The 23,027-nt window shown below is 55.7% G+C and overlaps 1 protein-coding gene across 3 annotated transcripts; it reads right to left on the bottom strand.

Annotated features, from left to right (window-relative positions):
- Positions 1–1,058: 1,058 nt before the first annotated feature.
- On the bottom strand, positions 1,059–23,027 carry FGF1 (fibroblast growth factor 1). Of its 3 annotated transcripts, none has more exons than XM_032124978.1 (4): positions 22,747–23,027; positions 6,551–6,743; positions 3,178–3,281; positions 1,059–2,469 (listed from the first exon to the last, which is right to left on the bottom strand). In XM_032124978.1, exons 2-4 carry the CDS (start codon positions 6,717–6,719, stop codon positions 2,278–2,280), a joined length of 465 nt encoding a protein of 154 aa, XP_031980869.1. In that variant the 5' UTR covers positions 6,720–6,743; positions 22,747–23,027; the 3' UTR covers positions 1,059–2,277. The 3 variants fall into 3 exon arrangements, with proteins under 3 accessions (XP_031980869.1, XP_031980867.1, XP_031980868.1); XM_032124976.1 differs by having other exon boundaries at positions 1,062–2,472; positions 22,747–23,025; XM_032124977.1 differs by lacking the exon at positions 22,747–23,027 and adding an exon at positions 20,050–20,151 and having other exon boundaries at positions 1,062–2,472.

Raw genomic sequence — 23,027 nt, 5'->3', positions numbered from 1 at the left:
CCAGCCTCTCGCAGGGAAAGTGACCACGGTGTTTAGGAAGAGTGTGGGTGTTCTTGTCTGTCCACACCCCTCTGTCCGGCCCGGCTTTGTGCTTGCCGTTGGAATATCGTGCTGGCCCCACCAGAGCAGCTGAGCCAGGGCCATCGGCAGTGGCTGGGTCCCTCTCTTGGCCAAGAGGAGCAGCTGGGACCTGCAGGATTGGCAGAATCCACCTTTCCCCTCGATTTCCACATGGATCCCACAGGCGGGAAGCAGCTCTGACAGGCCATAGGGAAGGTGTAAGGACCTGGCACGTGCTCCTTGCCAGCCATGGCTCTGCCATTCCCATGCCAGCTCCCAGTTTGTCTGGGAGCACCGGGATTACAGAGATGCTGTCAGTGCTGGGGAGAAGATTTGGGAACCAGCAAGTGCAGAAGTTCAGGAGTGAATAATTAGCAGAGCAATTGTAAAGTGCAGCAATTAGTGGCTAATTGCTGCTGCAGAAATATGCAAGGCAGGGTGCCTTTTATTCCTTCCTCCATGTAGGATGGCTGATCCCGGGTTTGCTGGGAGCAGGGAGAACTTGTCTCTTGCCCCTGTCCTTGGTGGCAGGATAGGACAAGGGGGAATGGCTTTAAGATGAAGGATGGTAGATTTAGATTCGATATTAGGGAGAAATTCTTCCCTGTGAGGATGGTGAGGCCCTGGCACAGGTTTTCCAGAGGAGCTGTGGATGTTCTGGGTGGAGCACGGCAGTGTGGTGTTCTGGTGATGTTCTCACCTGGCGGGAGTGGCTCTTGAGCTGCTTGGGAGATCTGCATTGTGCCAGCAATGGAGAAACTCAGCTTCACAGAGGGTTTGGGAGCCACCAAGGGGCCTCAGTGCCATTTTTAGAGCCCCATTTAGCCAGATTTGGAGGCAGTGGGAGGAATCCCTCTGGGAATGGGTGCGGTGCTCTGCCACTCCTGTGCAGCCCCTTGCTGCTGTACATCACCCCCTCACGCCAGTCGGTGCCACTGCCCCGTCCTCACTGGGACACTGGGACAGCGTCAGGGTGCCTGGAATTACTTATGAGCAGCTTGTAGAAGAGACATATTTACTTAATAAATAAATACAAATAACATATGGCAGGTACGAGCATGAAACACACACTACTGATGTTGTGAGGGAGGCCAAGGTCTGAGGCTGGAGCTTTGCCTAGTTCATGGCACACAGCTGAGGGTCATGGCACACACAGGCACACAGCTGAGGGTCATGGCACACACAGGAACACGGCTGAGGGTCATGGCACACACGGGAACACGGCTGAGGGCCATGGCACACACAGGAACACAGCTGAGGGTCATGGCGCACACGGGAACACGGCTGAGGGTCATGGCACACACAGGCACACAGCTGAGGGTCATGGCACACACAGGCACACAGATGAGGGATGTGGCACACACAGGAACACGGCTGAGGGTCATGGCACACACGGGCACACAGCTGAGGGTCATGGCACACACGGGAACACAGCTGAGGGTCATGGCACACACGGACACACAGCTGAGGGTCATGGCACACACGGGAACACAGCTGAGGGCCATGGCACACACGGGAACGTGTCTGAGGGTCATGGCACACACAGGAACACAGCTGAGGGTCATGGCACACACAGGCACACAGCTGAGGGTCATGGCACACACAGGCACACAGATGAGGGATGTGGCACACACAGGCACACAGCTGAGGGTCATGGCACACACAGGCACGCAGCTGAGGGTCATGGCACACACAGGCACACAGATGAGGGATGTGGCACACACAGGCACACAGCTGAGGGTCATGGCACACACGGGCACGTGGCTGAGGGACGTGGCACACACAGGAACACAGCTGAGGGTCATGGCACACACAGGAATACGGCTGAGGGTCATGGAACACACAGGCACACGGCTGAGGGACGTGGCACACACAGGCACACAGCCGAGGGATGTGGCACACACGGGCACACGGCTGAGGGATGTGGCACACACAGGCACACGGCTGAGGGTCATGGAACACATGGGCACACAGCTGAGGGACGTGGCACACACTGGCACATGGCTGGGGGCAGGAGGACGGAGGCCCCGTGGACCTTGAGGGGGTGTCAGGGCTCGTCCCCTCATCTCTGCAAAGCTTCATGCAGAGCAAAGGGACTCTGCTTTGGCTAGATTTGGCAAAGCCTTGACCTAAAGCTTGGAGCTCTGACGAGCTCTAAGGAGGCAGCAGCAGTTGGGTTTTGGGATTTGGGGTCATCTCGGAGCTTCTGGGCCGGCCTCAGTCGGCCGAGACGGGCAGTGGCAGGAAGAGGATCGCCTTCTGGCCATAGTGAGTCCGCGGGCCCAGCTTGCTGTTCCCGTTCTTCTTCAGCCCCACAAACCAGTTCTTGTCCGCGTGCATTTTGGAGACGTAGGTGTTGTAATGGTTTTCTTCGAGCCTTTCCAGGAACAGACACTCCTCACCCAGTAACTGCTGAAAGACAGCCCGGGGAAGCACAGTGAGCCGGGGCGGTGCCGGGGAGAGGGGGATGCTCCTGCCGTGGCAATCCCAGCTCAGCTCTCCTCGCTAAGGTGCCATCCAGACCCACCTCTGAGACTCCCACACCCCAGCAAAGCTCATATTTAAAGTGTGGGGTAAGTGGCCTTGATTTAGTCCCCTGGGCCACTCCTGCAGCAAGGTGCCTGTGACCCGGGAATCTTCACTGGCAGTGACAAATCAGCCCCGTGCTCCATAATCTGCTCCTGGCCCTGGCTCCTGCTCTGCCCTGAGCTGTGTGGTGGCACCTGCAGGCTCAGAGCACTGAACCATAGTGGTTTGGGCTGGAAGGGACCTTAAAGACCATTGAGCTCCAGCCTCTTGCCATGGTCAGGGACACCTACACCAGGTGGCAGCTGCCGAGGGGCTGCAGAGCAGCTGCGGCTCCAGGTATGAAGCACAATATTTATCAAGTGTCAGATAGGAAATACAATATTTGGCAGAGGCAGGGCAGTAAACAGCATTATTTGGTAATTTATTTATTTCCCCCCAAAATAAAGCCAGATGCAGAGGGGCCGTGCAGCTGCCAGAATCACAAACAGAGCCTATTTATTGCCTGTGGTTTGCATTACTCAGGGCTGTGAGATTTCTGCAGACCTCCAGCCCTCTCCGTGTCCGATCCCACGGGATCCTCCCACTTACCGAGCCGTAGAGCAGCCCGTTGGTGTCCATGGCCAGGTACTGCCCCGACTGGGTGCTCTTGATGTGCACCACCCCCACGCTTTCTGCACTCAGCTGCAGCTGAACTGGGAGTAAAAAAAAAAACAACAGTGAAAGGAAAGTAGGAAAAGGGGGGAAAAAGAGCTGCCAGGAAGGCTGGTGGGGTGTTTTGTTCTGAAGCCTGGCTTATAAGGAGTTTATAGGAAGCAGTACAGCGTGTAATAAAAGTGTCTCCTTGTACCCTCTTCTTCAAAGAAACCCCACAGCCATCCTTTAGGAACCAAAGACCAATTTTTCCCTTATTTTGCATCAAAGGAAGGGCAACGTTTTGGTTATGACGCTGGAATGGGACACAGGAGATTGGGGTTTTAATTCTGGCTCTAATTTACAAATTTCTCATGTGGTTTGACAAGACACTTAAGGAGTGACACATGAAGAAGTATTTTGAGAGCTAAGCCAGGGATGGGCAGCCTGCAGATGCCTGCACTGCAAACCCCTGATCCAAAGCATCCCGTCCAGCCGTGTGCTGCAGCTGGATTTATCCAGTGCATTGTAGATGGGGAATGGGGAAATAGAAAAGGCTGTGGCTGCAGTCACAGTGCCTTGCAAATTCCAGTTCTTCCCAGGGATCATTTCCATCTTGTAGGCAGCTTTTTTCCATAAGATTTGTAACAGCAATATTTAGGTTGGTTTGAATGAAGTATGAACGGATGTCTCCTTCCTTCCTGTTTATATTTAATTTATTTATCCTTATTTAGATGAGGTAAAAGGCAATGTTACCTCTTGGCCTGGCGGAACACCCGTCTCAGTGAAATCTTTGCTGCAATGGTTCACATTCTTCATTTTTGGCATTTCCTGCTCAGTAAATGATGGTTAATTAGGAAATTGTGTGGGTGCAGGTTTGCAGGAACACTCAGTCCCAGTGCAGGTCTGGTTTAGGCTGGGAATCTGGGAAAGCCCCAGCCCACCTGCATTCCCTGAGGTGCTGCAGGCTCGGGACCTGGTCGAGGAGCAGTCCAGGGGGAAAGGAGGGAAATGGGATGAAACTGATGATACTGTCCTAAACCTGTCCCTGAGAGAGGGGAGCGAGGGTCCCTCCAGCTGCCCATGGGGATGTTGAGTTTTTTGGCCACAGAGGGAGGGAGAACGGTGGATCTGGGGAAGGAGCTCATACGCTAAATTCTTACAGGTTCTGTTCCAGGTCTGTACAGAGATTTCCTTCCATGGATTAATGAGATGAAAGTGGGAAAAGGAGACTTTTTGTAGAAATGAGCATGAGCTTCATCTTGAAGAATCTGCAGTGTCCAGGTAAGTTTTCTTTCCATTCCACGGTGCAAGCTTGGAATGCCCACGCAAAGGATGCAGGAAGTGGATCCTGACGAAGGGCTGGACAACAAAGGCTTAGAGAGAGCGACTCCTTCTGCTCTTCTTAGAGATCATCCCTGATTCTGAGGCCATTTAAGAGAAGAATAAGAATTCTTGGTATTTGTCTGGAGCAAAATGCACATGGGCAGTTTGCAGAGTGCCAGTGCGGCTGGAATGCTGCTGTCCCTGCTGTCTTCCCAATGAACCGTGGGTGTTTCTGTGTCTTGTCCCTCCCTGGGGCTGGCAGTGCCTGTCCCAGCTGGGTGACAATATCCCAGAGTGCCAGTCATGGTCCGGCCTGCTCCTCTTGCACTCCAGGGAATGCTGCTGAGCAGCTCCATCATTTTCCAGGCGCAGGGGCAGGAGCGTGGCAGCCGCTGGTGCTCAGAGCAGGGCACCTTGCACAGGGCTGCTCCGCTGGCACACAGCCCTTCCAGGAGTTTCCTCTGTAAATATTAGTGCATTCCTATATCCGAGTTTATGAGATCACTTACAGGAGGTTCCTTTCTGGCAGAGCTTTGCAAACACGTGGCCCCAGGCCAGCAGCCAGGGAGGTGTGAGCGAGCCAGGGCGCAGGACCTGCCTGCCCTCACTGCCCACAGGCACGGCGCAGCCATGGGGACCACTCCAAGGTGAAGGATTTGCTCTTCCAGAGGGAAAAGGGCTGGGCCATGTGACAGCATCCATGCTGTGAGACAACAGCTTGAGGCTGGGGCACGGGGAGTGGATGCTCCTGTCCTCGGTAGCTCCCCGTGTCCCGGGAGAGGCCATCTTCATCCTGACCTACCCTTCTGACTCCAGCAAAACTCTGGAAAATGCTGCAGAGACGCTGCCTGAGCTCACACCACCTCTCCTCGTGGGTCTGTGAGCCCAGTCCTGTCTTTCAGATCCTTCAGGTCATCATGCTGCCTTTCCTGGGGGTTTGGGGGTTACGTGCCATGTTTATTCCTGGCTGGAAGCTGGAGCCCCACTCTGTGTTTATCCAGCCTCAGGGAGCTCATCCTCATCCATCCCCCAGCACTGCCTCGTGCTGGGGAGAAAATGTTTGTAATTAAAACTCGGCTCTAAACTGCCTGTCATTAAAACAACAATAGCGAGAGGAAAGGTTAAGTTTGGGGGAGAAGCCACATGTGCGTTTGTGGTTTGAAGAAAATAAAAGTGCTTTTCTTAGCACTTTGTAAGGCTGGCTTGGCTACTCCCAGCCCTTCCTTCTCACCAGATAGGAGCCTGGCAGGTCCCGGTCCTATTCCAGTAAATGTTCAGGATATGGTGCACCCACAGGTTGCTGCCAAGAGCTGAGGGGAAGAGCCCAGCCCCGCTGCCCATGGAGCCCTGCAGGAGCTTTACTGTGTGGCCTGTCCAGCTCTCCTGGGCATTGGGTTAAAAAATCCTCTGAAGAGTTTTTGGTAATGCAAGAGCTCAAAAATCATAAAATTTCCAATGACTCCTTGTTAGGACAAGTGGTGGCATCTGTGGGAGCAGTTCCTCCCAGGAACAGGTCCCAGTGTCCCACGGGCTGGAGCCACCATGGTCACCAACTGCAGGGGTGGGGACAGGTAAGGGGAGACCCTGGCAAGAGTGACCTGTTCAATGGCTGTGGCACACAGATGACAATGCAAAGACAGCCCAGAGCTCCATGTGATGCTGTGTGTGGGATGCCAGGCTGCCCTGGGCCCTTCCTGCCAGGGCCAGCTGCCCGTGTGTGGCCTAGCCCTGCTGTGTCCCCTGTGGCTGCCTACCTGCCAGGAGACGATGCCAGCGTCAGATTTCACATTTGAGATATCTGTTTATATCCTTTCTATCTCCACTTTGACAGCACACATATGACACCTCCCCTGCTCCGCGTATGAGCTGCAGGTCTGTTTGGCCCCTGGGAGCTGTGTTGTCACACAAACCTTGGTCCAGACCCCATTTTCCCCAGCTCCTCCCTTCCCAGCTGATGGAATCACAGGGCAAGGAGCGCCCCAAGAAGCCCCCAGGGTTTGCTTACTGTGCTCGTCGCTGCGGTCCCTGGTGCCATCCACGGTGCCATCGGGGAGGATGCGCAGGAAGTGGCCCCCGTTGCTGCAGTACAGGAGTTTGGGTTTCTTGTAGTTGCCCGGGGGCAGGTTGAACTTTTCCGTCAGGGCGGTGAAGGTGGTGATTTCCCCCTCGGCCATCCCGCAGCCTCTCCCAGGGCCGGGCTGCAAGAGAGGTGACACAGGGGTGACACCGAGTGCTGGGCACACGCTGCTGCTGCCAGGCTTTAAAGGCAGGCAGGGAGGGAGGGAGGGAGGGAGCCCGGGGGTCCCGGTGGCCGGGCTGGCTGGGGCAGGTGATTCACAGCGCTGTGACACAGCCCAAGGTGATGCTCCCCCAGCGTGGGAGGTGGCGGGGGGCTGTCTCCTCGCCGGGTGGGGCTGGCCAGGAGGGACTCTGTCCTTTTAATTTTATCACAGCGAATTCTGTTTTTGTTCTCCTTTCTATTGACGTACGTGCTAAAATTACACACTCAGAAAACCAGTTTGAAAAACACCCAGTGTCTGATTGGAACCCGCAAGAGGTGGGAAGGGAGCCCAGGTAATAACTCTCTCTCCACTATTATAATGCTCAAACACAATTATGACCAGGAATTGCAACACCCGCTGCATGTCAGGTAGTAAATATTGCTCATCTCTTGGCACTCTGCAGCTCACCTGGCCCAAGAACACACAGAGAAAAGGTCAGGACACACGCTGGGTCGGGTGGCAGATGAGCAGGGGGCAGGAGCTTTCCCTGCCTGGGCCGAGCAGGAGATTTACCCAGACACTGATCAATAGCATATGGAAAATGGGAATTTTGAGTCTAAGATATGCCATGAATCAACCAGCAGCATCCCGATGCCTAAAGGGCCTCCAGGAGAGCTGGAGAGGGGCTTTGGATGAGGGTCTGGAGTGCCAGGACACAGGGAATGGCTTCCCACTGCCAGAGGGCAGGGATAAATGGGATATTGGGAAGGAATTGTTCCCTGGGAGGGTGGGCAGGCCCTGGCACAGGGTGCCCAGAGCAGCTGGGGCTGCCCCTGGATCCCTGGCAGTGCCCAAGGCCAGGCTGGACATTGGGGCTTGGAGCAGCCTGGGACAGTGGAAGATCATCCTGAAACCTCATTTTGCAGGAGATTGTGGTCACAGTCCGTATTTAAGCAGATGCTGTGCCAAAACCTGAAGGCATCACCAGTCCAATAAAAGAAAGATGCTGTGGATGTTGGAGGGTGAGAAGTGCCATCACAGAAGTGCCATCGCAGACGTGGCATCAGGAGATGCCACAGGTGGGGGCCAGAGTCCCACAGGTGCATTCATGTTTTTAGCCTAGAAACTGCATTTAAAATCTGCCATGAATTCATTCTGTCTTTCATACACAGAGTTCCATAGTGCTTAGAGAGAAGTGGATTTATGAACAGAAAAAGACATGGCACAGAATAAATCTAGATACAGGAAATTGCTTTAAATGTCATGTATTCCCACAGCTGTATTATGGAAAATATTTTATAGTCACTGTTTATATGTGTTTATAGATTGTAAAAATGTCTCTTTAGCACTGAGTTGTGCTACTGGTGCGTTGGGATGGAGCCAGGGCCACACTGTGGGTTTGCTGTGGGGCTTGGAGGGCCCTGGGAGATACTGAGGGTGGCAACTCTGCAACAGACATGCTCACACACATGCACATGTACAGAAAACCTCTAAACATTTGTCTCTAAACCCTTTAGTATTTTAAAAAGTCTGCAAATGCAGCTGCAAGAAGGGGAAACCACTCCTGGCAATGGATCCCAGATGCCTGCAGAGGATAAAAACCTCTGGAAGCTGGATTGCTAAAAGCTGAACCCCTGGAGATAAAGCCTGTGTGGCTGCTGCTGAAAGCACCCCCAGCCACTGCACCGACTCTGCTTCGTACAGACTTCAGCCCTTGCTCTCAGATGCCCCCTTTGACACAGAATGGGATTTTGGGAAGTGCTTTCTGGAGTGCCAACACAGGTCAGCTCCCACCTATTGCCATGAGGTTGGAGATGCAGCCTCAGAAGCTCTGTGGCTCCTGGTGGTTTCCAAAGCAGGTGATGGACCTGCCAAATACAGACTCAAAATCTTTATTTTTAACACCATGGTCAGGTGCAATTAAGTATTTCTTAGAGAGTCTGGTCCCTAAATTAATTTTTCTCCCAAGACATCATACTTTTCATGCAGCAGTTCAGTTTTCCTTGCTAACTGCCAGCCTTCTCTGAAGGAAAGCCCCCAAGTCACGCAGGGTGGCACACAGGGCTCTGTCCTCCACTGAGCTTTCATCAAGACCGGCAGCACTGGGTAATTTCCTAGAACCAAAGCTTTTCTTGAACCTTTATGTGAGGGTGAAAGGCACTCAGCAGTCTCCTGGGTTGATAATGGATGGTATTGAGAAGCAAATATCCCAGATCCAAGAGCTCTGATCAGGATCTCAGCAAACTCTGCAGCCAGCAGGGGTGAGGAGCAGGCTAGGGGCTCCCCACAGTCACCTCAAGGTCTGAGGGCATCTCCAGACAGCTTAACCAGAGCAGCTCAACTGGAAATGGCTTCTTCATCATCACTTATTTCCTCTAAGGTTATTTTTGCTATTTTTAGGAAGACTCCAGTGCTCGCCAGCTGCCCTGACTGCCCCAGCAAAGCTCAATGAACACTTTTCCACTCCTGTTGCCTCCCCATGCTAAATACTATCGCTGTTCTCAGACTTTATGGCCGTGGAGTTGTTCCTCTACAAACACCACCACTCATGGCCCTACCATTACACTTTTGGCAGGAACACGTTAGGTTTTTATGGGAATTAAAAAGCACGAGTGAGAGAGAGAACCTGAACCAAAGACAACATAAAGGGCCTTATTTCTTTGGGTAGAAGCCCAACAATGCTATTAAATAACTCAAAGCAGAACGGAAAGCTCTCTCAAATATGCAAAGCTGAGAGACACCACACTCCAGCAGCTACTTGGTGCTCCATGGAGAAAGGAAAATATTCCAAGAGGAGATTGCTGTAAGAGGGGAATGGCTGCTGCTGAGCCCTGACCCCGCCGGTCGCACTAGGACAGGGAGTTGGAGCTGAGTTGGGGTCTGTTTGTCCAAGAGCAGCTGTGTTTGTGGCTCCTCTTTCCTCCAGCCCTGTGTAACAGCTTTGCTGTGCTGCCTGAGAGAAAACCCCACTGAGGAGGAATCCCTGGGAGCTGCGCCCAGCTCCAGGACAGCCCCAGCTCTGTCTGCGGTGTGGGGAGCTGAGGGCACCCAGCTCTTTCTCCTGGATGGAGATGCCAGCGCCCCAAAGGATCAGAAATAATTTCTGAAGGTAAAAAAAGACTTAGGAAGTGAGTTAAACCTGAATGTTCATTTGATCCAGGTCCTGCTGAGCCGTGGTGGCTGCGCTGTGCTGGCTCCCTACAGCTCCGAGGCAGAGGAGCCCGGCGCGGGGCTGGAATAGCTGTGAAATTCTGAGAAGTTTGGGGTTGGTTCCAAACTTTATCACTGGCCAGACCAGTGGCTTTGATGTGAAATCCCAAACTCTGCAAGCATCTGACTCTGAGCATCGAGGGCTGGTCGTGCTGCCAATATCAGGCATGTGAGCTCTGAAATAACAGCACATGCTGGGAGCCATGGAAGGAGTGGGGACCTTTTCTCTCTGTTTTAGAGCTGATTCAGACTTCACTACACAGCACTTGTTTGCATGACAAAGGTGGTGTTGATGGGAACGTGGGGGATTCCTAATGGTCCGAAAGGTTTTTTTGTGTCAGAATTGCCAGGAACTTCTGTGTTTTGTTTTTTTTTATGGCTCCTGTGGCACAAATTTAGTGGCCAGCAAAGGCTCAACCCAGAGGCAGCCAGCTAAGGTGAGCCTTTTTTCCTTAGGTACAAAATACCTGGCTACTACACGGAGGAAAGCCAAAGTATCTCAGCTACTGGGTTAAAACCAGATTGGATTGATTCAAATACATCAAAATTGTCCTTGGCTTTGGACACAATCCTTTATGTAGGCTTGGAAAGAAATGTTCTGCATGGCCTCTGAGTGGCCACGGTACTGAAAAGTGCAGTTAATCACAATTGTCATTTAGATATCAGCTGAAGATCACACAGAGAACTCCAGAGAGATGAGAAGCTGCTAAACCCAGGAGTCTTCTGGGGTTTTGCCCAACTTCAGTTAATGAGATCAGTGTCTCCTGAACCTGGCTCCGGTGAGTTCAGTGGAAACACTCCAGTTGGTTTCACTTTGGAAAGTGTTATTTTCTCTATTAAAGCAGAAATGCTGTTTCTTCCAGGACGTGTGACTCAGCTGGGATCAGACAGCATCACCTCCTGGTGGGCTCCTTTCCCACTCCCACTGCTGACAGCAGTCACCTGAACAGAACAGTTACTTCCCAGGCAGCTCAGATGCTCCATATAGGAATGGAAAGCGTTTACAACAGGTAGAATATTTTTAAGGAATTGAGGCTCTGAATTGCCTCTCTGGGGATTCCTGTGGGCTTTGGGGTGATCTGAGAACTACCTGGGATAAACATCTCTCAGATAAAAAGGGCTTTTATTCATCATAAGTTTTAGAGAACCACTGTGTGGGATGGATTTCCTCATCCAGGAAAGGATTAGAGACCAGGCAGAGGTTTCCTCATGCTCTGGCTGCTGCAGGATCAGCTCGGTGGGTCTGGGGTTATCATCAGCATGGGCAGCCTGCAAGGGCTGCCTCCCCCCCCGGGGGCTGGCAGTGCAAGGTACGGCTTGAATTCCTTGGACTGTACATCCTCTTAGAGGGACTTAATAAATGATTAGGCAAAGCATATGATAAATATGCAATAGATCGTTCTGTGAGTATCAGTGGAATGCATTGGTTCATTTCTAGTCTTGTTTATGGCCAGGTGATTTTATCTCTAGCGATGTGATTAACTGCTTAATGAAACACTTACCAGCCAGGTTGTACCCTTTGCAAGTGGAATATGTTGTATGAAGTGTGACCAAAAGCATAGAAATCAATTTAACTAATGCCTGCTGTCATCATCTCCTGCTCTCCACCAGCAAACAGCCATTCCACTGAGTCACGCTGGATTTGTGGCAGGTAAAACAGAGGGGGTGTAAAGCTGAAACTTTCAGCAGCTTCCTGAGTGGGTGTCACTAATGGCCGATGACAAACACAGCAGCAGCACGGGAGGGACGGGGTTAACCCATCCCAGCCCTGTGCCCTCAGGGATGCCCAAGGGGAAGCTCCGTTCCTTCCCCGGAGCCAGGTACGGCTTCTTCAGAGCTCTGAGCCCGGGGCAGCCCAGCTGCTGCTTCTCACTGGAACAGCCAGTGCAACATCCACCGAACTGGTGGTGTCCGTGGGGAGACAGGAAACCAGGAGATTCTGCACTTTCTAATTCCCTTCCCGCCTCTCCCACCTCCCACCCACGGCCCTTTGCCATCCGGTGATTAACTTAATTGCAGTTCCAGCTCCAGGAGTCAATCCAGCCCAGAGCAGAAGCTTTGCCAGGAAGCTCTTGCCCCTGTGTCCTGTCTGGGCTCGGACCAAGAGCCGGGACACGAACACGAGCAGCACTGGCTGCACACACAGATCCCACAGATTTGTGCCTCACGTCCCGGATTTGAGCCCTGTCTCCCAGAGCAAGCCGGGTGCGTGGGACCTGCAGGATGGGGAGAACAGCCCGGACAGAGAATCACCAACGCTCAGTCCCTCCAGCCAAGGATGGGCTGCGGGATGCGCTGCTCCCAGGGGACACCTCTGGGCTTTGCAGCAGAGGCAACGCAAACACCCCGGGCTTCCCCTTCCCTGCCGGGTGCAGCGGGTCCTGTCGGCCCTTCCCAGGCGCCCCTTCCCTCTCCCAGGCTTGTGCCGAGACCAGTGCAAAGCATCGCTCCTGCTCCAGCGCTTTGCTGCCTTGCTCCAGCACGTGGAGCTGGCTGGGAGCAGCCACTGACGCGCCACGAGTGACACCAGTCTCATCCCTGTCACCCGAGGAGGGGGCTCCGTGCTGCCGAGGCTGCTGAGGACTCAGGGCCGATGCACCAGGCACCGGTGCCTTGTTTTGGGTTTGCCACCTCGGTTATGGGCAGGGCTGTGGGCACCTCTCCTCCCCGGCTCTGCCCGTGCTTGGCTTCCCAGGGAAAGGCATCTGGAGGGAGTGGAAACCACTGATAAGGTGTTGGCTGAAGTGTTCTGTGATGGTGTGGGAAGCCCCTGGGGGCAGGGGGCACTCCGTGTGCCCCTTGGCTCCTGCTCGGCAGCCCCAGACTGGGGGGCCCTGCAGTGGGGTCCCATCCCTCCCTGCCCAGGACCCGCTGCCCAGTTCCCACAGCAGGATGTGCGGCCTGTGACACTTCAGCCGGCTCTGCAGTGTCCCCATCCCCCAGCCAGCCGCCCCCGGCGTCCGTGCAGGACACTGGGCACAGAGTCAGACCACAGAGCCCCGGCTGTGGCTGTCTGGGCTGGCGCTGCAGGTGTGGCTGCCCCACACACCCACAGATAGATGGATGGACGGACAGATGACGCTAAATGACAAACTCCAGCCCCAGAAATTCTCTCCATGCTGTTAATCCAAGGGGTGATCTGGCTCTCCTGTCACACCATGTCCCCTCTGAGCCCTCAAGTCCCACCCCAAGCCAATCCTGTGCTGAGGCCCCGTCCAGGTACGTGCCTGTCACTCAGTGTCCTGGTCACCCTCCCCCAGCCGCCAGCCCTCACCACCCCCTCAGCGCTCAGACGGGTCCAACATCTCCGGGGCTGGTGCTGATGCTCACGGGGCTGGGATTGGGAGCGAGAAGCAGGAATGCTCTCATGGTGTCGGGCAGCGCTTCCTGCAGCTGGCCCTCTGAAGAGTGGCCAAGCCCAGCCGAGGGTTGGCTCCAGCTTCAAAACTGGGGTTGGAGTTTGGGTTCAGCCTTTATTCCCTGTCCTTCCCCAGAGAAGCAGAGGATGCTGGAATCGCAGGTTTCATCTCCAGGCCAAATGAAACCCCACATCCATCCTGGTGGTTAACCATCAGCAGACATATCATCACTCAGAAATCCAACTTCCTCCAGCACAGCCTTGGTCTGGGCTGTTCCAAGGAAAATCACTTGGCTTCTGGGTTCACCATAAGCTCAGCAGTGATTTCCTAAGAAATTGTGCAGGGAGTTGATGGTGTTCATCCTGCAGTGTTTGTGGAAGGGCTGCACAGCTGCTCTTTTTAACATCTAAGTAAGACTGGCTGGGAGAATCCTGTTCTTAGTTCTGTTGCCCAAAGTCTTATTTTAAATTCAGTCTCTAGTACCCCTGGATGCCAACTCCTGTTTTTTTTCCCTCCAGGCTGCTTGAGTAAGGAGCTTAGGCTGTTGCTCATTAACAGTGCAATAAAAGCTTGAGTTAATAATGGCTATTACCAGGAAAATCCTCCAATAAATAATAATTTTCTTATCTGCATGACTTTGGGACTGGAGAAAATGCCTTCCAGTGAAAGCTGCAGCATGTAGGAGTGTGCAAGGAGTGTTTCAGATGAAAGATCGGAGCAAGGCAAGCTCAGAGCTGAATCTTGTTAAGTGCAGATGAGTAGGTCAGCAAGAAAACTGGAATCAGTGTGGCTAAGTAGTCACTGGAGTAAACTATGGAGAGCAGCTGTGCATCTCCACCTCCTGTGGTCTGTAGAGCCAGACAGGTCACTGCTTTGAGCTGTGTTCTTCAGGCAAAAACTGGGGAATTCTCAGTTGTGGCAGTGGGTGGCTCTGGAGGCCATGGACACCGAGCCCTGTTTGTCACCCTCAGCTCTGGCCTGGGAAGGAGTGTGAGTCACTCACCGGGACCTGCCAGACTCCGTGGAAGGTACAGCCCTAACTCTGGTCCTGCTGTCCCAGACAGGGACACAATGAGACACCTGTCTCCCTGCAGAGCTGGGCACCTGTTTGGTCCTTGCTGTGACACGTGTGGCCACAGGCTGTGACAGCAGCAGGAGCAGGCGGTGCTGCTCCAAGGAAAACAGAGCCCTGCCTTGGGTTTCCATTACAGAACCCTCAGAGGGAAGGCGATGTTTTTTGGAAGCTCTTCTGCCCCTTCTCACCTCTGTAAACAACAAAGCACCACAAAGGGCACGGTGCAGGACAGAAGGCTGCAATTTTAACAACCTGCTGAACCTCAGCCCCAAGCTGGCACCCACACTGGCTATTTCCAGCTCTGCAGTGGGCAGTTCAGAGACACCGCGGCGTTTGTTGTGTCCGGTGTTTCCACAGCTGCTTCAGGGGAAAGCTGTGGGGCCAGGCTGGCCCACAGGGATGTGGACAAGGATCATGGAATCACAGGATGGTTTGGGTTGGAAGGGCCCTTAAAGCCCATCCAGTCTCACCCCTGCCACAGCAGGGACACCTCCCACTGTCCCAGGCTGCTCCAAGCCCCAGTGTCCAGCCTGGCCTTTGGGCACTGCCAGGGATCCAGGGGCAGCCACAGCTTCTCTGCTGTGATGCTTGTGATGATTGAGACAGAAAGATGCCCTGGACTGTCTAACTGGAAAAAAACCCCAAACTAAACCAAGCCCTTTGGGACAACCAGGCAGAGTCTGAGGATCAGCAGTTGCTGTGCCCCCTGCCTGGCTGGGTGTGCCACACCCAGAGCCCCAATGGGTTTTTACCTTCTCCTTACTCTTGAGCTGCACATTCAGCCCTGCACTGGGATCCCCAGGGAGTCAGTGAGCATCCCCTGTGCTTTGTGGAGGATCACATCCACACCAGGGTAGGTGTGAACTCCAAGATCCCCACTTGCAGTCTGGCAGCCAGTGACTCGTCCCGTCAGAAGCTTTTGTGAACACCTGGCAGCAATGGGAATACTAAGGAAGGGGAAGGGAGGGTGTTTTACTTGAAGTTAAATACTTGCATTTTATGTCCAAGATTTGACCTTCGATAGAGAATCAAGTATCAAGGGAGATGGAAATTCCAGTGAAAAAGTACACATTTGGGTACTCTTGTGTACAACACCCACATGTCCTGCGGGCCTGTGCAGCTGTTGGAGCAGTAGCGATGGATCTCTCTGGGAAAAACAAGGAACTTCTCTGGGGAACACGTAATTGGAGCGGGGGAAAGAAGGGAGCCTTGGGGTCTGCGAGTCATGGATACAGGAATGGCCCTGTGCCGGGTCTGGGGGGTGTGGAAATGCATGGAGGGCGACAGGGCTGTCCTTGTCCCGCTTGGATGGCACAGGGATGCAGGAGGTCCCTGTGCCCGCAGCGACTGTCCCGGGCAGCGCTGCGGGCACAGGGAGAGGGGCAGGGAGCAGATGGGTTGTCTGGCACTGAGCTCCTGTGACCAACATCATTTCCAGGGGGTTTATGGCATGCAGAGAGTGTTGGGATAAGCAGACAGCTCGGATCTGGAGTTCATCCTGGGATGCACAGAGTGGGATTTGTCACGGTAAAGATCTCCCCCTCCTGTCTGCCCTGGAGCAAGGATGAGAGTGGAGAAGGGAAACCACTCCTCAGGCTCCTGCTCTTGTTCCGTGGCCTGAGCACGGGGCAGACAGGCTCAGTGTGCAGCTGGGGGCCCCCTGAGCAGGTGGGGGTGACCGTGCCCCAAGGTGGCCATGCAGACTGGGGGAGCTGCCTGCCTGACCCCCTGGGCTGGGAATGCCCTGTGGGACCAGCATCCATCAGGGTGGGCAACCGTGCCCCTCACAGGGTCACTGCCAGGCTGGCTCCGCCTTGGAGGGCTGTAACAGCTGTGTGGATGTGGCACCTGGGGACAGGGGCTAGTGGTGGCCCTGGCAGCGCTGGGGGAAGGGTTGGACTCGATGGTCTTAGAGGGGTTTTCTAAACTAAACAGCTCTCGGGTTCTGTGATTCTGCAGAAATAGGGTCCCTGCACAGGTGAGAGCTGGCAAGGCTGGTCTGCAGGTGAGACAGGCAGATTTACCAGCCCCAGAGCTGTGGGAAGGAAAGAGCCAAGATCAAGGCTGAGACCCAGATCTAAATTAAGAGCCAGGAGCAAGGACAGACTTTGTGAGCACAGTGGGCCGTGAGTCATGGATGAACTGTGTGTCCAGACTGCTGTGGGCAGTGGGCAAATCCTTGGCAGGATGGCTCAGGGCAGACACCACCACTCCCAAAAGGAGTCTGAAGGGGACAAAAGGGTTTTAGATGCCATGCCGTGAGTCAGTGGTACCTGGGCACAGCAGCCAGCCTGGTTCCCACACCCTGTGAAACCCCTCTCTGCCCTGTCCTCAGGGACAGCTGCCAGGCTTTGATGCCACAGGCATGGGAAGCTGCCTGTGGGATCTCAGCTCGGTCCTTTCCCCAGCAGCCTCCTCTGTCCAGTGCTTTCCCTGGGCAAAGGGGGGCGGTTGGGGGGGTCGGGAAGCACAAACAGAAGGGGAAGTGGGTTCTTCTGAGCTCAGTCAAAGGGGGTTTTCTGAGCTCACTTCTGAGTTAAGGCCCAGGAGAATGGGGTTACCTCACTAAAACTGAGGTTAGGCTTTCAGCCGGACCACGGGTGTGTGTTATGCTGCTGTGCTGGGGTTAATAGAGCTTTATTTAGCACTGGCTGTGTATTGGCTGTTCTTGAAGGGAATTCCTAAATATTAACCCTGGCACTGTGAGGGTCTGTCTCAGCCATTCTCTGCCACCTTCAGCAGATGAAAATGAAGCATTTTTGTTATTCCAGGTTTTAGAGAGAAAAGCAGGACCTGTGGCAGCCAGAGTTTTGTCACTGCAGGTGCCAGGTGCAGACTGCCTCTGCCTCCTCAGGCCTGGAGGCCAGAGCTGTCTCAAACCCTGGCATGAGGCACAAGTCCCCATGCCTTGGTGGGCAGTGCTACCTGCCCTGTTAAGCACCAACAGATTTTGGGGGATATAAAACCTGCAAGTCACTGACTGCTGCTGCAGCTGCTCTGCATGGCCCCAGCCTCTACTTCGGTTCTCCAACAGCTTTAAACCAACAGATACTGATGCTGGAAACAAGGGAAGAAACAGGAACTGAACCTGGCACCTCCCAAAACCAGAGGGGGAGAGGGAGGATTGCTGCATCAACAGCAGAGACCATGACAAAGCCATCATATCCCTTGCTGAACTGGTTTTCAACAAATTCTTCTGCAAAGGGATTTCTATTGTGAAGTTTCTATTTGAAAGACAGACCCAGCCAGGCCTCCAGCCCCCACGATAATCCCCAACAGCTCTGCACTGCCAGACAATGTACACAGGATTCCTAAAAATGCCCCAGCCATGAGTCAGTGCCCACTGTGCCCAGGAGGGAGAAGTGCTGGTACCCAGGGGCAGCCTGGGAGGTCAGGGCAGCCTTTACCTCCCTGGAATATACTTTCTTTTATCCAGAGAATATTTCCTGAAAGGGTTTGGAAGATGCAGTGCAAGAGCTAACGTGTTTTGAGGCAGTGATGAAGGGGCAAAACAGAATGGAGATGGAGTAAGCGAGGAAGGCTGAAAGAGAAATGGGGGCTAAAGGTGAGGAGTCTGGAAAAGAAGTGGAGTCACAAAGAAGGCTGGGGAGGAAAAAAAGTAAAGGCTGAGGAGTGCAAGAGGAAAAAAAAAAAGGTTGATCAGAAATAAAAACAAGGACAGAAGAAATAGAGGCTGCAAAAGGGTAGAGGGCCAAGAAAGGGTGAAGGGGGAAAGAAATGCAGAGGCTGAAAAGGGCAGGAGGCCAAAATAAAGTGGGAGGCCAAAGGAAAAGCAGAGACCAAGAAAAAGTGGAGAGTGAAAAGGGGTGGGAGGCTGAAGAGGCACACAAGATGTACGGGAAGGGCTGCCCAAAGAGGGGTCTAAAGTTTAATGGGTTCCTCAGGCAGGACAGGGCTCAGTGGTGATAAGGCAGCACAATGTCCAATTGTTCTCCCTGCACACCGGGTCAGCCCAGCTTCCTCTGTGCCTGGGATTTGCAGGAACACACACTTTGGATTTGGGCTGGACGGAGGTCGGGTCTGCCGAGGTCTCCAGCCAGACCCAGAGCTCTTCAAGCCCTTTGGATAAACTTTCCTTCCCAGCTCCACCCCAGCCCAGGGGATGAACTTTTCCTCCCAAGCTCCCTGAATGACTTTGGCCTTCCTCCCACTGCCGAGACCTTGATCTTCCTCCCAGCTGAGGCAGCTCATCGTGCAGCTGGCTCTGGCTCCCTACCCTTATTCCCGACCAGCTGAGCCGAAGCCCGGCAGCGCCCGGGACCCCCGGCACGGCAGGGATGGGGACAGGGACAGGGACCTGCTGCTATCAAGGGGGACAGGGACAGGAACAGGGACAGGGAGCTGTTGCTGCTCCATCAGGGTTTCCCCCTTTGCTGAACGGCCCGAAGGAGCCAAGAGGCTGCAGGTGCTGGCAAGGGAAGGGGGCAGTGGGGCCGTGTGGCCCTGGGGCCGTGCGGTGTCTCAGCCTGACACCTGCACCCCCAGCCAGGAAGATTCGAGCCTGCAGAAATTTGTCCTTGTGTTTGGCACCTTTATTTTGGCTGAGAGAGCAGCTCACAGCTCAGAGCATGGTGGTGATGAGGCGTTTGGGCTGTCGAGTCCATCAGGATAATCCCCGTGGTGATATTTCAGTCATAAATCATGGAATCATCGCAGAATGGTTTGTGTGGGAAGGGACCTTAAAGGTCATCCAGTGCCCTCCCCCCGCCATGGGCAAGGACACCTTCCACTGTCCCAGGCTGCTCCAACCTCTGTCCAACCTGGCCTTGGACACTGCCAGGGATGGGGCATCCCTAATCCTGCCCAGAGAAGCTGTGGCTTCCCCAAACCGTTCTATAGTTCTGTGATTTATTTATTTTGCATCAAAAATGAACCATTTATAGTGCTGTGTCACTGCAACGATTTTCCTTTCTGTTTGCTGGGTTTTGTTTGTTTGGTTTGGTTTTTTTTAATGGCCCAAATATTGTGTTTTGCCATTTTAAATGTTTGTGGTTTTATGTATTTCAGTTCAAATTCTGATCTGGGCTTCAGCTTCTGCCCAGAGCTCCAGGTGAATTTGCAGTAATTTGGAGATTGCCATTTGGAATGATGCCATCATCACTGAGCCACTCCTGTCTCCCAGGGTCTGGGGGCACCTGCAGGGTTTCGGGGGGGGGTTGTCTCAACTGAGGGGAGCAGCACCCTGCCACCCTAAAGCTGTCCCTGCAGAAGGGACCTGCTGCCTCACCACATCCCAGCCGGACCCTGCGCTTCAGAACCTCCCTCTGCCCCCTCTCTCTGAGCATCCCCTGGGGATCTGTGGGGGTGGCAGAGCATCCCATAGGGATCCCAGAGCCCCCCGTGGGGATCCTCGGGGCTGGCAGAGCATCCCATGGGGAACCCAGAGCACCCCGTGGGGATCTGTGGAGGTGGCAGAGCATCCCCTGGGTGTCCGTGGAGCATCCACGAGCATTCCGAGGGGATCCCAGAACCTCCAGTGGGAATCCGTGCCGTGGGGCATGTGTGAGCATCCCGAGGGTCTCCGGGGGGCTGTCAGGGCACCCCGTGGGGCTCAGCCCCGTGCCCGCCTCGCCCCGGGTGCGGGTCCCACCGCTCCCACCCCCCGCCCCGCACCTACCGGCGGCTGCGCGGCGCTCCCGGCTGCGGCTCCCGAGTGCGCGCGGGGAGAACCGGGGTGGAACAGAGCGATCGGGGATGGTGAGGATGAGGAGGAGCTGCCTCGGGGCGGGGGAGCGGCGGGAGGATGCGGGGGGGGAAGGGGGAGGCTGATCGCATCCACCCCCACAGCGGGGCCGGGCACCTGCCCGCCCTGCCCGACCCCCGGGCAGCGCAATGGGCAGCGGCTGGGGCTGAGCCCCCCGGCAGCAGGAGCGGACAAAACCCCCCAGGAGCCGGAGCAGCATCGGCCTTCCTGTCCCTCGCGTTTCCCTTCCCTGCGGCACAGGACATTCCTGCGGCGCCGGGTGCCTCCGGACCCTCCGGGAAGGCGATGACCTCCCTCATCCCAGCCATGCCCGAGTGCCCCGGGCAGCGGGGACGGGTCCCTGCCCTCCCCACGGGGGTCCCTGCCCTCCCCGGGGGCACTGCCGAGAAGGGACCGGGGCAGGGGCAGCCACAGGGCTCTGCCGGGCACGGCTGCGTTCCCGCTGGCACCGGGAGAGCTCGGCCTTAAAAGCCGAAGTGCTCCGGGAGCGCTGTCAGCCGGACAAAACGCAGCTCCGTGTCCCCAAGGATGGGCGCTGGAGCCTGGTGGCGGTGCTGGCTCTGCCGTAGGGGCTGTGCCGGGGCATTGCCCTTGCTGGGGGCCAGGGGTGGGCTCGGGGCTCACGGGGTGCCTGGGGTGGGCTCGTGGGGTGCCGGGGGTGGGCTCGGGGCTCACGGGGTGCCTGGGGTGGGCTCGTGGGGTGCCGGGGGTGGGCTCGGGGCTCACGGGGTGCCTGGGGTGGGCTCGTGGGGTGCCGGGGGTGGGCTCGGGGCTCACGGGGTGCCAGGGGTGGGAGCAGGTTGGGGTGCCACTGTGTGGGGTGCGAGGCCGCGGTCGCTGCCGCAGCACTAATGAAGCTCTAATGAAGCACTAATGGAGCACTGACAGAGCCCGAGCGATGATTTCAGCGCTTGGCCGGGCTCCACGAGCCCTTTGATGTGGAGATGTTTAGGCTGCGTTATCTAAGGCTCGCTCAGAATAGGCTTTTAGTCCCGGCTCACATGGAGCCAGTGTGTTTGGACAGGCATTCCGGGCTGGAAATGCCCGGAGCCCAGACGTTTGGATAAAACATTCCCGAGTTGACTGGGGTTACCAGCGCCTGCTGGGGGCGGCTCCTAACGCTCCCCACAGCGCAGGTGGACTCGGAGCTTTCCGGCCATATCAATATTCCTTTTTTTTTTTTTTTTCTTTATTTTTAATAATCCCGCCCAATATTTCCTCTTGCTTTTTCAGAAAATAAAAAAATAGGTATGGCCAAACATTCCTGAATCTAACAGAAGAGCAGGCCCGGCTTTGCCTCAAGCTCTCCTGGATGGAAGGCACGGGGGTTGTGAGGATGTGGGGAGGATTAGGAAATGCTGCTCCGTTTTCTCACTCAAGGGAACACCCCCTTGTTTCGGAGCTGCAGGGGGCTGCCCCCTCCCTGCACCCCAGCCCTCCCCACTTGCCCTGCTGCCCTTGCCCCCTGTCTGTGGTTGGCACTCAGCAGCCCTGGTGCGGTGCTTTGCAGACGGTGTCCTGCCAATTTTGTGTCCTTTTGCCTGTCCCGAGGGGTGGTGGCCCCGGGATGGAGCCAAGAGCCCGAGCGATGCAGACACAGAGCAAACATGGACTTGGGCAGCGGGATCTGCACTGGGCACGGGGAGGAAGCTTGGCCAAAACCCAGACACCGACTGTGCTGCAGTGGCCCCGGGCCCTGCACCGAGAGCCGGAGGGATGGGGGACACTGCAGGGATGAGGGACACTGCAGGGATGAGGGACACAGTGGAAATGGGGACTCTGCAGGGATGGGGGCACTGTGGGGATGGGGGCACTGCCGTGGCAGCAGCTCTGCCTCCCCCCTGCCCTCCCTAGGCCAGCCCTGTCTGGGCAGCCCCGGCAGCACCTGCAGCAGGGGCCTATGGTATTTCCCAGGCTCTCGGGATGAATTTGATGGTTGGCTGCTGCTCCTGTTCCTCTCCTGCTCCTGCCTCCGCCTGTGATAAGGAATCTCCTCACCTCAGTGCCTCGAGCGCTCAGCAGTGCCCTGGCTCTGAGTGCCGTCAATAACAGACACTTCCCGGGCTTGTTTGGAAGCAGAGTGAATAATTAACCACGGAGCCCCGAGGAAGCTGCAGGTGCTTCCCTGCCTGGCCCCACGCACACAGACAGTGCCCGTGAGGGCAGCTGAGTCCCAGCCCCGCTGCCCCGGCGGCTCCTCATCCCCCCAAACCACGGTCCCACAGCAGAGACGACTGAAGCAAAACTTCCTGCACGTTTAAAGGGAGACCCACGAGATCCCCCAGTCCTGGGCTTTGGTTCCATCCCTCCTGAGGTGGTACTCCTGGGAGGACTCAGCGGGCACCGCTCAGCCCAGTACGAGCTGGGAACAGCACCGAAGTGGAGACCCTCTCCTGCCTCCTGCCAGCTCCCTGCCCCAGAGCCGGGCAGGGGAAAAGGAAACCCCAGTTGTTCCTCAGCACCACATACGTGGACGAGCTGGTGAGCTTGGCCGGGAGTTCAGGAAACAGGAACGTGCTGCAAACCCTTTGGGAAAGGACTGCAAAGCCCCCGGGAATCTGTGATGCTGTGCCAGGCTGGGAAGTGCAGGATGCCGGAAAAGGCACTCACCTGAGGAGGGTCGAGGTGTGCAGGGCTGAGCGCTGGGGGCAGCCGGGCGGCAGCGCCGCTGACCTGCCCGGAGGTGGACGGGGATGTGCTGGGGTCACCCTGGCCCTCGCTCCACCCCTCGGAGCCACAGGACCACACCCACGCCCCTCGCAGCACGCCCGGGTGCCCCAGAGCCAGGCAGGGTCCCGCCGCTGGGCACCGGCACCGGGAATGAGCCGGGCCCCGGGGCGGGCAGCGGAGCGGCCCCGGGCTGGCAGCGCCGGCCGCGGCTCTGCACCCGC

This window comes from Corvus moneduloides, chromosome 15, assembly GCF_009650955.1.
Source record: "Corvus moneduloides isolate bCorMon1 chromosome 15, bCorMon1.pri, whole genome shotgun sequence".
In the NCBI taxonomy this organism is placed as follows: Eukaryota; Metazoa; Chordata; class Aves; order Passeriformes; family Corvidae; genus Corvus; species Corvus moneduloides.
Note: the sequence above shows the minus strand (reverse complement) of the source record. Positions and strands in the feature narration are given on the sequence as shown.

Excerpts from the sequence above, each read along its gene's own strand:
- FGF1 (XM_032124976.1), bottom strand. The coding sequence starts at position 6,719 with ATGGCCGAGGGGGAAATCACCACCTTCACCGCCCTGACGGAAAAGTTC. Across the intron at positions 3,282-6,550 it reads GGACCGCAGCGACGAGCACA|TTCAGCTGCAGCTGAGTGCA; the intron begins GTAAGCAAACCC and ends TTTTACTCCCAG. Across the intron at positions 2,473-3,177 it reads ACGGGCTGCTCTACGGCTCG|CAGTTACTGGGTGAGGAGTG; the intron begins GTAAGTGGGAGG and ends GCTGTCTTTCAG.